Genomic DNA, 16,472 nt, shown 5'->3' with positions numbered 1-16,472 from the left:
AAAATATGAAAACAAACAAATAAAAAAGCATAAACAAAAGTAAACAAGTTCAGAGAGAGCAAGTGGACAGTCCAGCAGTTTGGAAATATTTGAGTCTGAGATGATCTTTCAAAAGTCTCATGTGTTATAGAGATATACTGGCAACAGCATCACTGCATAAAGGACCACACGCTATACAATGGTCCATAATGCTGTGAAATACATTTTCTAAGCAGGTTTGTTGCAGGCTCTCAGTGCATTCCCTTAGATCTAATGGTTATGGCTGGCAACAGAAAATGACCGATAAAAAAAATTCAGAGAGACAGGGTAAATTTGGTTCTGAGGGATTAACAATTGCGCCCTTTCCTTAGGTCCAAAAGGAGCATTAGGTCCCAAAGGAGACAGGGGTTCAGCAGGTCAAAGAGGTCAAACCGGTGCTGAGGTAGGTTCCTGCTGAGTGATGCAGCATCTATTATATATATATATATACACACATACACACACACACACACACACACACATATATATATATATATATATAAATATATAATATACAGGAAGAAGGAACACGAGAAGCTCAAGAAATACCAAGGGCTCTCTCTCTCTCTCTCTCTCTCTCTCTCTCTCTCTCTCTCTCTCTCTCTCTCTCTCTGTTTCTCTTTGTCCTGCAACCTAGGGTCCTCCTGGACCCCCAGGATTTCCCGGGCTTCCGGGCCCTAAAGGTGACAAAGGCCAAAAATCAGGACCTGGATGCCAAGGAGAATCAGGACCAATGGGGTTTCCAGGGCAGGCGGGACTTAGTGGACTTCCTGGCAGACGTGGACTCCCAGGGCCGAGAGGACCGCCTGGACCTAAGGGCAATCCTGTTAGTGATAAACCGCTCATCACGGCACCAGATCACACAGTTAGACAGAGTGGTTTAAATGTCAAGTTCTAACTTTTTAGTGTAGAGACATGGACAAGAGAGAAGACAGTTGACATTGATTGGCACGTTTGCTGAGCAAGTTTTAGGGCTGTAAGTGTTTTATTTTTTTATTTTTTTATTTTTTTTTTGCAAAATGAACTGAATACCCACTGAAAGTGAAAGTATAATTTTGTGTTAGCGTTGAAAACTCATTCCTGAGACGTGTTTGAAAGAGAGTCTTCCCGTCACTAACCCATAACACACAAATGTATGTTGTAAACATGTTAGAGAGCCTTGTTGGTAAACAACAACAGATTACACCCTCTCAGGGGATGTGTAAAATCCACAAACATTCCTCATGCTAGGAATTTAGGGATGCCCCAGGTAACTGAAAAGGCTCTTAAAATGAGGCTCTGTTATAGTCCCTGTTGATTTTATAAACACATAAAAAGAAAGAAAAGTTTTATGTTTTTTTTCACATATGTCGATTTAAGATATGCTCTTCCTTTTGTGCTTGTTTACAGCCAAAAGAAAAAAAAGTCCTCAAATCACATTCTAATTTTCCAAAGAGACAAGACAGTAAATCACTCTTGGCATCCAAAGTTCCCAAGTCCCAGTGTCTAGTGCTAATCCACTGTAAACCAAGTTCAGCTGAAACACCTCAAAAAGAAAAAAAAAAAATCCAAAAATTCACAAACTTGATAGCTCATTAAAAAAATGTAGAATCATCGGTTACTTTATTTTACCGGTGAGATCAGTTTCCTTAAACAGTTTTTAGTGCATTCTAACATTTTGGGTTTGGACTGTAGGTGTTGTCCGTTGCGCGCACGCGCGCACGTGTGTGTGTGTGTGTGTGTGTTTGCAGTTTTGCTGGTGCTTTACAGGTGCCACTGTGACATTTCGGCTCTTGGTGTCTTTTAGGGACGTCTGGGTCAGAAGGGTGAGCGTGGATTTTCAGGGGTAGGTGGTCTGCCAGGAGAACCTGGACTAAAAGGAAGCATGGGTCGCCCTGAGGTCGGTCCCTCTGGCCCCCGCGGACAGAAGGGAGAGGCAGGGGTGGAGGGACTGCGAGGAAGACCAGGAGATCCAGGTACGAAGAGACAGGATTACTCATAATCAGTATAACATGATGTTTGCATAAATATTCAGAAACAAGTTTGTTTGTTTGTTTGGGTTTTTTTTTTACTCAAACAGCTCATCTCTCATATTGCGTCCTCATTCAAACACTTGAAACATGTGCTTTTATCTGTGCACTGTGTACATACGCTTAGCCTTACCAAATGAACCGCTTACACATGCCTGATAAAAAAGATCAAGGTTTAACTGTCCTCCAGGGCGTCTCAGTTATGTCCCTGTAGCATCAACACATCCATCTGTAGCATCTCACCAAAGGGCTTTCCATTAACAAGTGCACCACCATATGTCTGACATCGTCTCTGTTTGTATTTGCTATGTTATGGCTCATTTACATGTACATTTACACTGATGCATTTACCAGATGTTTTTATCCAAACCAACTTCCATCAGATGCAGAATACAAACCAAGCATATAGCCATTAAGCCATTAAGGAGATCCATACATGTATGCATGTATCTACATGTAATGTATGTGCTAAGAAACTGAAACAGTGATAATGAATTCATGTCTCTGACAGGTCCTAAAGGGGAGGCAGGTTCTGTATACACGACTCCGGGAGATCCAGGACCTCCTGGAAACAGAGGGACAATGGGTGCCCCCGGATACCCAGGTAAGAGCAGACCCGGTGTGTTGTCCTGAAATAATGGCTGTGGTATTGTGCTTTGCGTGCTGGTTCTCCATGTGTGTTTCTGAGCTGGTTGTTGGTGTTGTTTCAGGTGAAACTGGTAAAGCAGGCCCTACTGGGGTACCAGGTTACCCTGGCCCCCCAGGAGAGAAAGGGCTGTCCATACTGGGCCAACCTGGAGAGCCTGGACCTAAAGGTGGGACAAATATGTGTGTGTGTGTGTGTGTGTGTGTGTGTGTGTGTAAGTATTTGTGTTGACAAGTACACAGGTGTGAAATGGGTGATGTGTTAATGTCTTTCTGACTGTTTATGCACATGTGTGTTCACATCCTTTTTCTTCCAGGTGAAAAGGGCTCACCTGGACAAAAAGGACGGAAAAGTTTTGGAGCCAAAGGAAGACCTGGACCATCAGGGCCACCCGGGCTACCAGGGCCCAAGGTAACAACACTGCGATGATCTTAGAATTATCTGCCGTGTGTGTGTGTGTGTGTGTGTTTGTTTGGTCCTTTGTCATTGCGTGTTGTGTGTGCTAAAATACTTGCAGTATCTGACTTTTTTGTTATCGTGCTACCGACAGGGTAATAGAGGGTTGGGGTATCCAGGGCCACCAGGCTGGCCTGGTTCGACCGGTGAGGACGGTTCAGTCGGACCAGCAGGAGTGTCTGGGCCAGCTGGGCCACCTGGACAGGAAGGGAAACCAGGGAGCAATGGGGCACCAGGAATCAGAGGTAAGTCATACACCTATTGACAAACACACACTCACACACACATGCACTCTCTCTCTCTCTCTCTCTCTCTCTCTCTCTCACACAAACTCATATTCATACATACCTCTATACACACACACTCATACCCTCAGTTTGTCTTTAGGCTCCCCTGGCTTGGTTGGTGCTCCTGGGTTGATTGGTGTTCCCGGGTCCTGTACGCCAGGACCATGTGGTGCTCCTGGAGAACCTGGTCTGCTGGGACCCACTGGAAACACAGGTATTCAAAACACACAATAAGACACAGGTAACAAACAACGAAATGGCTAAAACCTACTGTACAACTAAACCTTATTGTTTAGACATGCCCTCTCTCACACAAACATTCTCTCTTTCATGCTCCCTCTCAGGACCACAGGGGCCAAAAGGGCGCCTAGGTGAGCAAGGTGAAGCAGGTGTGGGAAATATAGGCCCCCCAGGTCCATTTGGAACCCCAGGATTTGATGGAAAACCTGGTCCACCCGGGCCAGTTGGACAGAAAGGCCGGCAGGGACAAGGGGGCATACCAGGGCGTCCAGGTAGGGCACGCTCTCTCACACACACACACACACACATAATAAACACACCACGACAATGACGGTGGGGAAAGTTTACGAAGTTGTGGTTATAAATTAGTTCATTAAGGGGGATCTTCTGTTCTGTTTAGGTGAGCATTTGACCCAAAGCGGTTCAGACGTGGGTTCGTTCTTTTTTTCTTGTTCTAACCGGTCTCCACCATTTCAGGTCCACGAGGGGACACGGGGCCCGGTGGAAGACCTGGACCACGTGGGCCGGGTGGATTTCCTGGACCAAAAGGAGCAACTGGACCTAAAGGTAAACACAAGTGGATAAGAAAGATAATGATGATGGTAATGTTGACTATGAAGAAAAAAAGATGAAGGCGAAGAAGAAGAAGAACAAGAAGAAGAAGAAACTGATTATGATGATGATGATGATGATAGTGATGATGATGATGATGATGATGATGATAGTGATGATGATGATAGTGATGATGATGATGATGATGATGATAGTGATGATGATGATGATGATGATGATGGTGATTATGGTGATGGTGATAATGATGGTGATAATGATGGTGATGATCTCTGGTCTGTCCAGGTTCTGTGGGTGTCCATGGTTTCAAGGGTATAGCCGGTGAGAGAGGGCCTCAAGGAGATGCAGGACCTCCTGGACCTCCTGGGCCTAACCTTGAAATCACAGATGTAGGTCTCCCAGGAGACCCTGGATTTCCAGGTCTGTCTTAGACTTGTATGTAGCCTCTGGTCTTAGAAATCTTGAGTCTCACAGATAAAACTCTATAGTTTACGTGCTGTGCTTATTTGTAAACACTAATAAACAAAGGGTTTTATTTATAGAATGATTGGCTCTCATGTATTTGAGTTTAGGTTGTGTCAATCAAACTTGCCAGTCTTAGCCCAACCGTTTTCTATTAAAGTCTTTTGCATCACTCCATAGACAGGAGTTTTAACTTACTAATGTCACTCTAGGCTTGCTTACTATGAGCACTGGCACCTGGCACTCTGTTAAATGCCTCTGTGATGATGTCTGCTGTGAAACGCACGACACAAATAAAACTGAACTGAATCAAATTGAACTGAATCACATTCAGCTTAGCCTCACTCAGTTGGTCAGATTTTCCAGTAACAAAATGAAGGCCGTAGATAAGACTGTGGGCGTTCCCAGAACTGACGTTTAAGTGTTCTAGAACACTGAGATGTTCCGTGTTCTGTGTTTTTCAGGTCTACCAGGCATACCCGGTCCCAAAGGGGACGTCGGGCTGAAGGGTGTCTCAGGAAACCCTGGGAAAACTGGGGCATCAGGATGTCCCGGACCTAAAGGTGAATACCTGCCAATCAAATAATTCCCCCCTGTGTTTTGTCATTAGTTACTCCTCTTTTTCATCCTGTTCCTCATCGTTAGTTATCTCTCTCTATCCCTATAACTAATTTATACTTCAAGACCTAGTTATTCTTTCTCTCTCTCTCTCTCTCTCTCTCTCTCTCTCCCCTTCTATCTCTCTCTGATCAGGTGCTCCTGGTGAACCTGGTGGGAGTGGGTGTCCAGGAAGTCCTGGTTACCGTGGAGATCCTGGAGCCCCAGGAGATATGGGCGTGCCAGGTAACCAAAATGACAGTGTAGATAGACACACTACACAGCAGATACGCACGCAGAGTTACACACACACACATAACATCCTACACACTCACAACACTCATACACAATACATACTCAAACCACAGACTCACACATACACATTCACTCACACAGTCAATGTACAGACAAATGCATGCTCTTGTTACCGTTACCAGGTGAAAAAGGTGTTAAAGGGAGTGCAGGTGAACGAGGACTGTCTGGGACGCCTGGTGCCCCAGGTCCAAATGGACTCAAAGGACAGAAGGGAGAACCCAGCCCCCCGGGACCGGGACCTCCAGGACGTCCCGGGCAAAAGGTGATAAAATCATACATTGCTGACCCCTGATATGCTACTGAGCTCCATCGTCGCGCGGTTAAAAACGTGTTTCATAGCCACTGCTTCGTGTTTCTCTCACTCCGTCACCGTTGTCTCTTTCCGTTCTTTTCTCCCTCGCGCTGTTTGTCAGGGTGAGCCGGGGAGGTCCGGTGAAAAAGGAATAAAGGGCGAGAAAGGTTTGAGAGGCCCGTGTGGTGATCCCGGCCCTAGAGGCTGCACTGGGCCTCCAGGAAGCGACGGGTTTCCGGGAGACAGAGGTATCTGTCCCCTTCTCAATACCTCTCACACGCAGACATGTCACTTTCACATGTATAAGCAAATGAATGAATATGTAATCACCCCTATTACTGACCTTTATTTGTCTTCTTCTCTTCTTCTTCTTCTTCTTCCTCTTCCTCTTCTGCCTCCCTCTCTCTCTCTCTCTCTCTCTCTTTCTCTCTCTCTCATTCTGTCTTTATCTCAGGACCTCCTGGGCTACCTGGAGAGAAGGGGTCTGATGGGTGTCCGGGCCCCCCAGGTCGTCCAGGGCCTAATGGTTGTCCAGGTATGTCATGCATGATGTCAGACAGTGCTTCATTTATGGGATATGTTTTACTCCAGAAGGAGCCTGTGCTCTACCTGTGGTTCCTTCCCATGGGTCCAAACTGGTCTATTTACATTCAAATATTTTTTTAAATTTATTATTATGCTTTTTTTTTTAATTACTATAAAGGAAGAAAAGGAAGAAAAGACACATCTGAGTGTAGACACACATAAGAGGGGAAAGTCAATTATTTTTCAGATTGTTAAGACAGAATTTTACAGGTGTGTTTTTTATACTGAGAATGTAGGTGTTTTTTGTGGTTTTGTATGTGTGCTTGTGTGTGTATGTGTGTGTGTGTGTGTGTGTGTGTGTGTGTGCAGGGGGTGTGTTTCTCTCTAGTAATCCTATATCACATTGTCTTAGGCAGCGGAGGTTTACCTGGCGACCCAGGTCCTCAGGGACCCAGAGGAAACCAGGGTAAAGATGGCATCCCAGGCCCACCCGGAGCAAGAGGAGATATAGGACGTAAGAGTTTTTTTTTTTTTTTTGTTCTCTCCAATACACTTTACTCATTTTCATAATCCCAACATGCATGCACAGAGCATTTTGAACCCACAATCAAGCCACAAACAAAACAATGTAGCCTTGTGACAGCGACGTTTGTAATCTCCGTGATGTGTGATTAGCTTCCCTAAAAACTATGGGCCCTGCAAGTGTTACTTACCGTTCAACAACAGTGAGTGACCACCAGCAGAGTAAAAAATCTGTTTAGTCAGCAGCCGGATAAAAAGTGAGCGGATGTTATTCTGTTCGCCATGAGCGTTCACCATTACAATCACTCAGCTGTGACATGGTGGTTTGTCGTGTCATTTCCTCTTGCAGTTCCAGGGATAGGATTCCCCGGTGTGACAGGCGAGAAAGGACTACCAGGTAAGTGTCACAAACTCTCCCGCTGAGCACGACCAGCACACTCTTATTGTACCTCTCTGGACTCAGCGGGTGTTTCTGTGCCCACAATGTTCAGGTCAGAAAGGGAACATGGGTCCCCCAGGTCCTTTCGGGGATCCCGGTACGATTGGCGACAGAGGTGATACAGGGCCCAAGGGTCCGCCGGGACCACTGGGTTCGTTCGGGGGCCCGGGCCAAGACGGCATGTGTTTCGACGGCGTGAAAGGGGAGCGAGGGCCTGCTGGCTTCACTGGACTTCCGGGTGAGTGTGTATCAACGTGGAGCGCCGGATAAAAGCTCCTTTCTTCACGGTCCTCAGTTCATTATTATTCATTATTATCAGTGCCAACCCACTGCGGGGGGGTTTCAGCATGTAATTACACATCCATTACACACCCATGAATTTGCATTTGGTTTCAATTCCCTTTCTCTATCTCTCTCTCTCTCTCTCTCTCTCCCTCTCTCTGCCTTCTTCTCTCTCTATGACTCTTTGTTTACACCTGTTCGTTCTGTTGTCAATATTCTATTCCATTATTTTTTTTAAACATACACGTCTTCATCAGCGTAACTGCTTCTTTCTTCCTCTCTGTGTGTAATTAGGGCCGAAGGGGCCATGTGGGCGTAAAGGACCCCCAGGGCCTGGCGTGCGTGGGGATAAGGGGAACGCTGGATTCCCAGGCCGGAGAGGTGCACAGGGGGAACGTGGAGACGCCGGCCCCAATGGAGAACCTGTGAGTCAAGTCACGTACCACAAACACACACACACACACACACACACACACGTATACACACACACACTTATACACATACACACACACACACACACACACACACACGTATACACACACACACTTATACACGTATACACACACACACACACACACACACACGTACACACACACACACACACGTATACACACACACGTACACACACACACACACACGTATACACACACACACACACACACACGTATACACACACACACACACACACACACACACACACAGTTAGGTAAACAGGCATAAACAGATCGTTTGAGTTCAGTAATGAAACTATTGTTAATGCTGCTGGAGTGTGGCTGATGCTATACTGGATTTTTTCACAGGGTTACAATGGACCCCCAGGACTGCGGGGTCAGAAGGGTGAGATGGGACCAGAGGGTGACCCTGGACCATGTGGTAAAGACACTTCTGTCAAAAAGTTTATTTTTAGTAGTTTTTTTACGAGGTCTGTTTGTGTGTGTTTGTACATGCGTGTGTGTGTGTGTGTGTGTACGTGCATTTGTGTGGGTCAATGGGGTATTATCTTGATTCTATTTAATTAAGCCAACTTGATAGCCAACTTACTCTAAACTTAACTGAAATGGATTGTAATGAATTAGATTAAACTTCCATTGAGACTACATTGAGGAAAGAATTCAGTATGTGTGTGTGTGTGTGTGTGTATTTGTGTTTCAGGTATGACAGGGAATCCTGGAATATCTGGTCCTGTGGGTCTACCTGGAATTCAAGGCTTCCCCGGCAGTCCGGGTATGTTTTCAGTTCGTGTGTTAAATCAAACTAATTCAGAACTCTAAGAATATTTCTGCAGTATTTCAGCTCTTCTTCAAACGATCCAAGTCAGACCCTGTACATACAAATGTATATTTAGGATAAATGAACTCTTCAGAACAAACTTTCTTCTTATAAACATCTTAATACTTTTCTTGGGAGTATTTAATGACTCCCCCCACCCCAAGTTCTTACTGTGTATTGCCAGCAGAGGAGTTAATTACACTTTCAAGTTACACAGTTCAAATAATATGCAATGGCCCAGAGAAGCTGCTTTTGTGGTCTTTTTTTTTTTTTTTTTACATCTTGTACTGCTTCGGTTTCTGAAAACATTTTATCTGTTTCAAACAGTTTTGTCACTGATTTTGTATTTAGATATGTTTTCCTGTGATATAACCCGCACGCTGCTTAATGAAAAAATGACTGAAATCTCAACTTGTCCCCCCCCCCAAAAAAGTACTGTTTCTGTATTCGAGCCTCGAAGCTGAAAAATGAAATTTAGAAACACGGTGTCCATCTGAACAGTGAGTCATAGAGTAGCTGAGTTGCATGTGTCTGAGATGGGTGGTGGTGGAGCACTGATTCAGAGTCACAGACTTCATAGATTTGTCCTGTCTCAGGTCCACCCGGTCCGGACTATATTGAAACTTCGAGAAACCCACCCAGAACTCAAGGCTCACCTGGAGGCCCCGGACAGGCAGGCCAGCCTGGTTATCCTGGGTCACAGGGTTCCGCTGGACCGAGAGGTACGCACACCAAAACACACATACACACACACAAACACACACACGCACGCACACTCACACACACACAAACACAGCCAAACGCATTCACACACATAAATACACACACACAGAAACACACGCCCAAATACAGACACCCAAATGCGTACACACACACACATACACACACACCAACACGCATGTAACTTCAAACGAATCAGACCCATTGTCTTTTTCATAATCACCTGCATCTGACACCCCAACCCACCCCCCCACCCCCGCACCTCCTGTTCTTCAGACTCATTTTTCAGAACTAAGAACCAATTTTTTTTTATTTTACGTTCATTCTTAAATGAGCCATTTTTTCTCATCATTGCTCATTATCCACCTCCTCTGATGTCATAGATTCCTTTTATTTCTTTTTTAACACTGTTGAGAGAATTGTCCCTCTTCCATTTTTTCTGTCTCTCTCTCTCTCTCTCTCTCTCTCTCTCTCTCTCTATCTGTGTCTTTTCCTCCCTCCCATTGATTGTTCTCTCGTTACACTAAAGATGTTTTATGGTGCACTCATTTCTCTGTCAGGTCTCCAGGGTCCAAAGGGTTTAAAAGGTCAGCCCGGAAGGATGGGATTTCAGGGACCAAAAGGTGTGAGGGGGGAGCAAGGGTTGCCTGGACTGCAAGGTGAGAGAAAACACTACTCTGCTGTCATATTAGAAAGTTGACTAAACCTAGAGAACATGCAATCCTTATTATCATTGTCATCATCAATAACATTATCATCATCATCATCATCATCATCGTCCGTTTTCATTACAACTGAAAATACAATTTCAATACAAAATCACCTTTCAAACTAAAGGTAAAATGTGTGTGTGTGAGACATGTACCAGATTTCAAGAGATTTTGTCAGCTGAAGTCTATGACTGTATTGCTGGTTTGTCGTTAAGCGTTACCGTGCTAACAGTGTTGTTGGAGAGACTGATAGTTTAGAGGGTTCTGGGCCTTTTTCCAAGATGCTACAGAATGTCTGTTCTGGGGGAAGCCTTTTAAATGGCCAAACTATGAAACTCCTTTTAACCCAAACATGAGGCCCAGTACTGAAGTGTCATCTGTCCGGTTCTGATAACTGAGTGTGGGTCTTCTCATCTAGTACTGAAGTGTCATCTGTCCGGTTCTGATAACTGAGTGTGGGTCTTCTCATCTAGGCGCATCAGGCTTTATTGGAGCAGAAGGACAAAAAGGTAGAAAAGGTGTACCAGGAACTGGTGGGGGTGTGACAGGCTTCATTTTCACCAAACACAGTCAAAAACAGGAGGTCTCCCGCTGCCCTGGAGATACCAGTCTCATCTACCAAGGGTACTCATTACTGTCCATTCAAGGCAACAAAAGAGGCCATGGACAGGACCTGGGTATGATGCACACACACATACACAGACTCTCACACACACAGACTCTCACACACACACACAGACTCTCACATACACACACACAGATACGCACACGTAGAGACCCACACATATGTGTACACACACACACACAAACATATACACTTACACATACACACATGAATACACGAATGCAGACGTAATTGCACACCCACGCACACACGCGCACACACACACACACACACACACACACACCTTGAATAGAGACCACACACTTGCCTACATGCCCGTAAAGTTTACCATACCCATACTTTGTTTTGTTTTTTGTGTCAGATTCATAAAGACAGATTCTTGATGGGTGAGAGTCTCTCTCTGTATGTGATAGGTACCATGGGAAGCTGCCTACCACGATTCTCCTCCATGCCATTCCTCTTCTGCAACACAGACGACACCTGTCGCTATGCCTCCCGAAACGACTACTCCTATTGGCTGTCCACGGACACGCCCACGCCCGGTGATATGCTTGCAATCCCTGCCGAATCCCTTCAGAGATACATCAGCAGGTCTCTGTTAAAAGCTCGGCGTACGGCAGTGCAGAGTGTCGTTTCACTGCATTTTTTTATAGACTAAAAGTTACTGACTGGATTTTGACTCCCTTGTTTGTAGTCAAGGTTTGATTTGAGACCACATTTTAAAAACGAAAAGGAAAACTGTGTGGGGGGCTTTTTTTCGTTCTTTATTTCTCATCTCTCTCTCTCTCTCTCTCTTTCTCTCTCTCTCTCTCTCTGTCTCTCTCTCTCTCTCTCTCGCTCTCTCTCTCTCTCTCTCTCTCTCTCTCTCTCTCTCTCTCTCTCTCTCTGTCTCTCTCCCTCTCTCTCTCTCGCTCTCTCTCTCTCTCTCTCTCTCTCTCTCTCTCTGTCTCTCTCCCTCTCTCTCGCTCTCTCTCTCTCTTTCTCTCTCTCTCTCTCTCTCTCTCTCTCTCTCTTTCTCTTTCTCTCTCTCTCTGTCTCGCTCTCTCTCTCTCTCTCTCTCTCTCTCTCTTTCTCTGTCTCGCTCTCTCTGTCTCTCTCTCTCTCTGTCTCTCTGTCTCTCAGGTGTTCAGTGTGTGAGGCCAAAGCTAATGTAATTGCTGTTCACAGTCAGACTAACCTGATTCCAGAGTGTCCCGTTGGTTGGCGGTCACTGTGGCGTGGCTTCTCTTTCGTCATGGTAATATAACCATATATTATTAACTCTATATTATAATATATACAACTATATATTATTAACTCTATATTATAATATAGTAATATAACTATATATTATAACTCTATATTATAATATAGTAATATAACTATATATTATTAACTCTATATTATAATATAGTAATATAACTATAACTCTGACTGTATCCATTACAACTACTGTAGTTTTAGCAATAACCTGATGTTTTGTTTTTGCAATCTCTTTGCTAGACTTTTTTTTAAAGGAAAACTGCCTGTTCTCTGTCCATGCTAACAACCCTGACAGAACAAATTCAGTCATTATGTAGATTACTTACTCCTACATTTTTATGTCTTGGCTTACATGTCAACGTGCGTAACTTTTGTCAGTTTGCAACATTTTGCAAAGTTAAAGTAACTTACGGTTACTGAATACTGTGCACACTAAAACACAAACTAATCACCTGAGGTGGATACAACTGAAATGGAATTGTTTAGAAACCCACGGGGTGTTTTTGACGTCCGCGTTTCTGCAGCAAACGGGAGCAGGCGCCGAGGGGTCGGGGCAGCCGCTTGCCTCCCCTGGCTCGTGCCTGGAGGAGTTCCGGAAAATTCCTTTCATAGAGTGTAACGGCCAAGGTTCCTGTAACTACTACACTGACTCTTTCAGCTACTGGCTCGCGTCGCTCTCACCTGAAGCCATGTTCAGGTAAATCTGTCTGTGAACGTATTCTGTCTGTAAATGTACTCTGACGGGTGCGTGTGATGCGTCCTGTGTCAGCCCTCTGCCCAGTGAGGGCTTGGAGAACCAGGGAAGCCAACAGACATGGGCACGGTTATTTAACAAGATGCCTGAGTTTCTCTGCTCAGTCAGTAACTAACTCTAAAAGCAACCTTTTCAACTCTTTCTGTCCACTTACCTGCTAATCTAGTCACATTACAGAATGAGCTCATTAGAAATTTTATTTTTTTTTAAGGAGACTTGTAAGTACTGTCACTGTCTTAGCGACTGTAAAAAAAATATTGCCATGTTTGTGAAAACATTTTACTCACGTGTGTGTTCTCTGCTTCACAGTAAACCAGCTCCTTCTTCATTCAAGGACAACAGTTTGAACTCCATAGGCCGCTGCCAAGTCTGCATGAAACAAACACCCTAAAGGTCAGAGGTCACAGTCTTTGGACAGGGGCTCCTCGTAGGTGTAGTTCCATCACACACCACGGCTCCAGAAATAAAAGATCCGTCTACCAGGGTCTTAGGCTGTGTCCCGCTGATGGGATCAATCCAAAATCTACCTGTAAGCCTCTACCCCTTAGCCCCAACCCCTAGACCAAGGCCCCTGGGTAAGCAACCACTCTCAAAGTGAAGCCAGTGTGCATGGGGAGTTTGGTTGAGTTAATTCCGGGCCTACTTTAGGGCTGAAGCCAAATCCACCATGCACTGTGGCCCCTGGGGAAGCGGGTCGCTTACCCCTGTCTTTGGTGTTACTTGGTGCTTTTAAATTCACATGACAGACCTAATCACTAAGACTCTTTGTAAAGCTAACCTAAGCTAAAGTCCCTCAATACCCGGTCCCCTCTGCATGAAGGGTGTGAGGGAAGGTCGTACGGTTTGGTTTTGGATTTGAGTATTATGCGGGGAAGACCAGGGTGTACGAGGAAATCAATTTGTGTGTGGACTCTTTTTTTTTTTATACCATTGTAATTTCAGGCTGTTTCCTTTTTTGTTTTGTTTTGTTTTTTTCGGTTTATAACTTATTGAAATAGTCCCAGTCCCATTCAATAGCCCAGAACAGACCCTTGTTTTTAACATTTTTTTAGAATAATAATTTCCCCAATGAATTTCACTTAGAATTCTTTAAGACTCAATGGTGCTATTTGGTGTGTGTGCAACAAAGGTGTGTGCTTGAGGAAATGTGTGATTGTGAGTGTGTTTGTGTATATGTGTGTTTGTGTGTGTGTGTGTGTGTGTGTCTGTGTGTGTGCATGTGTATCTGGTAATAACCCAAACTAAACCTATATTAAATTCATATTTTGCATTTTCATAGTGCTTTTATCTATCCAACATGTGGCATATAAACCAGCTTGTCTTGCTCCTTGTAAAGAACAAAATGTCTTCATGAGAAAATTGTAAATTGTCATTTAGATGATATTGACTTGCATGAATGGTAAATTTGCTACGCACCAAAAGCTAAAGCGGTTTGTCATCCAATTACAAGACTCATTCCAGCTGTATTTCCATTTCAAAGCACTTTTTTCGCATTAAAAAATCCCTTCAGAATCACCGAAAATTAGTTATGACTCAATCTTGTAAAAGAAATTGAAGTGCAAAACTGAAAGTGAGGTTCCTTAATTGACGAACAGAAGGTACAACAAATCTTTAATTGATTAACAGAAGGTGTGGCAAATCTTTGTGTCAGCTGTATTATTTTAATGACTGTGTAGCCAAGTTACCTGAAGACATGCTGTGATTCTATAATCCAACCTGTCAAAATAAAAGTCTAAAAGTCAAAAACTTGAACCTTATATATTTTTGTTTTTAGTCTGTCTGCATATCAGAATGCATATGGCTGCAGTCTTCTTTTTTTGTTTGTTTGTTTGTTTGTTTGTTTGTTTTGTTTTTGATTTTTTGAAATAGGAAATGACTCATGCCAACATACTGTATTGTTCTCTAACTGAACCATTCGTCTACTGACTGCTGTAATTGTGGGAATGTTGCACTGATAAAATAAATATGCTTTCATACCATGAAAAGTCTGGAGTACAGCAGTGGGTCTACACACACACACACACACACACACACAAAATATATGTCATTTTTGAGCTACCCTCATAGCAAATGTTAAAACAAGCAGAAAGGGAGAGAGAGAGTGAGAGAGAGAGAGAGAGAAAGGAGAAAGAACACTAAGAAGTGTATTTTCTAAGTTCATGCATCTAGCATGTGTCTCAAGTTACAGTTCGGATATTTCAGCAGAGGAAGCCTCACTACCTGACGTCTGGTATCTGTTGCTACTCTTGAACTGTGATGTTTCAGACGGTTTATGAATCTGAGCGCCAAATAAAATATGAACATTACACACTCACACAGTAACCTTTCCAATCTCTGTCCGCCCGCTGATATCTGAATGACCACTAGATAGCAGCACAGAGCCTCCTTCAAATATTTACTCACAAATAAAGGTATTGGTGCACCATGCCATGAACACTGGCCATAACAACAGTGGTTAATATTATCAGTTTTTATTATGCCTAGCTGCGGGTCTCAAATCCTCACACCCTTAGCCAGAATGAACCATTCTGGCGAATATGTTATTTATAAACATTTAACTACACATTTGATCTTTTTTCATGAATCCAAAATAATCACTCATTATTCTTCTATTTTACAAATAAGCTTCAAGCTACATAGTACCCCCCCCACCCACCCCCATGCCCCAACCACCACCACCACCACCTAAAACATATTTGTTCAAGTTCACATATTTTGAGGCTTACAGCACTGAAATCAAAAGAACACCATGTTCATAAATGTGAGTGCATAAGAGGGTCTCATTCAACATGCCCTGCTGAAAATTACTCAACTAAAATGCACTGTTACGAGAATACGACCCCCCCCCCCCACCCCACCCCCGTTGTTTTATCCACTCGCATTTTTCCATCTCCATCCTTACAAACGCGTCACACGTCTCATATCTCTGCATTATGTGGATACATAATGTGTGTGCAAAGTTGTTTGTTCCATTTCACTGTCCAAAGAAAAAGAAAACAAAAAAAAAAAAAGAAGTTGATAAGAATTTAGATAAGAACAATGCGTCATGAATGTTTACGCACTCACAGATATTCTGTACACAATTGAAATGACAAACTTCCTCCCCGTAAGTGGCTTAAAAGCAGTGAAGATTTGATGTGTTTATGAGTAATGGAAGAGCCACTGTTTGCCTGCCTGTTTCATTGACGAGTGTGCCTCCATTCAGACATTTCTCTGTTGTATTTGCGTTAGATTAGCGGAGGAGACTCAGTCCACTCTGGTTAATTGTTTTATTGTGGGGGCCTCATTGTGAAAGTCAATATTACTCTACCACACAGTCTTAATGAGTGAGTGACAGCTGGCTAGAACCCAAGAAAACCTGAGTGCTTTATGGCATCACATTCCATCATCTCCTGGCAACCTGTCGGAGCTGTCAATCATCGTGGGTAGCATTTGGAAGAGAGGGGTGGAGAGTTTAAAAAGAGCCGCGGTCGTGTGGCGGGATTCAGAACC

At 43.9% G+C, this 16,472-nt stretch overlaps 1 protein-coding gene across 1 annotated transcript in view; it reads left to right on the top strand.

The window, feature by feature from the left end:
- Positions 1-13,371, top strand: part of col4a3 (collagen, type IV, alpha 3) — a 32,087-nt gene extending 18,716 nt beyond the window's left edge. The window contains exons 21-48 of the mRNA XM_030777977.1: positions 656-844; positions 1,805-1,973; positions 2,539-2,631; positions 2,738-2,842; positions 2,990-3,084; positions 3,249-3,374; positions 3,577-3,630; positions 3,848-3,928; positions 4,134-4,223; positions 4,538-4,646; positions 5,153-5,251; positions 5,442-5,531; positions 5,723-5,862; positions 6,014-6,140; positions 6,347-6,427; positions 6,830-6,931; positions 7,289-7,336; positions 7,431-7,616; positions 7,955-8,085; positions 8,461-8,533; positions 8,813-8,884; positions 9,431-9,651; positions 10,218-10,308; positions 10,842-11,036; positions 11,398-11,575; positions 12,107-12,221; positions 12,751-12,923; positions 13,290-13,371. Of these exons, the coding sequence (XP_030633837.1) occupies positions 656-844; positions 1,805-1,973; positions 2,539-2,631; positions 2,738-2,842; positions 2,990-3,084; positions 3,249-3,374; positions 3,577-3,630; positions 3,848-3,928; positions 4,134-4,223; positions 4,538-4,646; positions 5,153-5,251; positions 5,442-5,531; positions 5,723-5,862; positions 6,014-6,140; positions 6,347-6,427; positions 6,830-6,931; positions 7,289-7,336; positions 7,431-7,616; positions 7,955-8,085; positions 8,461-8,533; positions 8,813-8,884; positions 9,431-9,651; positions 10,218-10,308; positions 10,842-11,036; positions 11,398-11,575; positions 12,107-12,221; positions 12,751-12,923; positions 13,290-13,371 (3,315 nt within the window). The remainder of the gene's footprint in view (positions 1-655; positions 845-1,804; positions 1,974-2,538; positions 2,632-2,737; positions 2,843-2,989; positions 3,085-3,248; positions 3,375-3,576; positions 3,631-3,847; positions 3,929-4,133; positions 4,224-4,537; positions 4,647-5,152; positions 5,252-5,441; positions 5,532-5,722; positions 5,863-6,013; positions 6,141-6,346; positions 6,428-6,829; positions 6,932-7,288; positions 7,337-7,430; positions 7,617-7,954; positions 8,086-8,460; positions 8,534-8,812; positions 8,885-9,430; positions 9,652-10,217; positions 10,309-10,841; positions 11,037-11,397; positions 11,576-12,106; positions 12,222-12,750; positions 12,924-13,289) is intronic.
- Positions 13,372-16,472: the final 3,101 nt, after the last annotated feature.

This window comes from Chanos chanos, chromosome 6 (assembly GCF_902362185.1).
Source record: "Chanos chanos chromosome 6, fChaCha1.1, whole genome shotgun sequence".
Taxonomy (NCBI): domain Eukaryota; kingdom Metazoa; phylum Chordata; class Actinopteri; order Gonorynchiformes; family Chanidae; genus Chanos; species Chanos chanos.
Note: the sequence above shows the minus strand (reverse complement) of the source record. Positions and strands in the feature narration are given on the sequence as shown.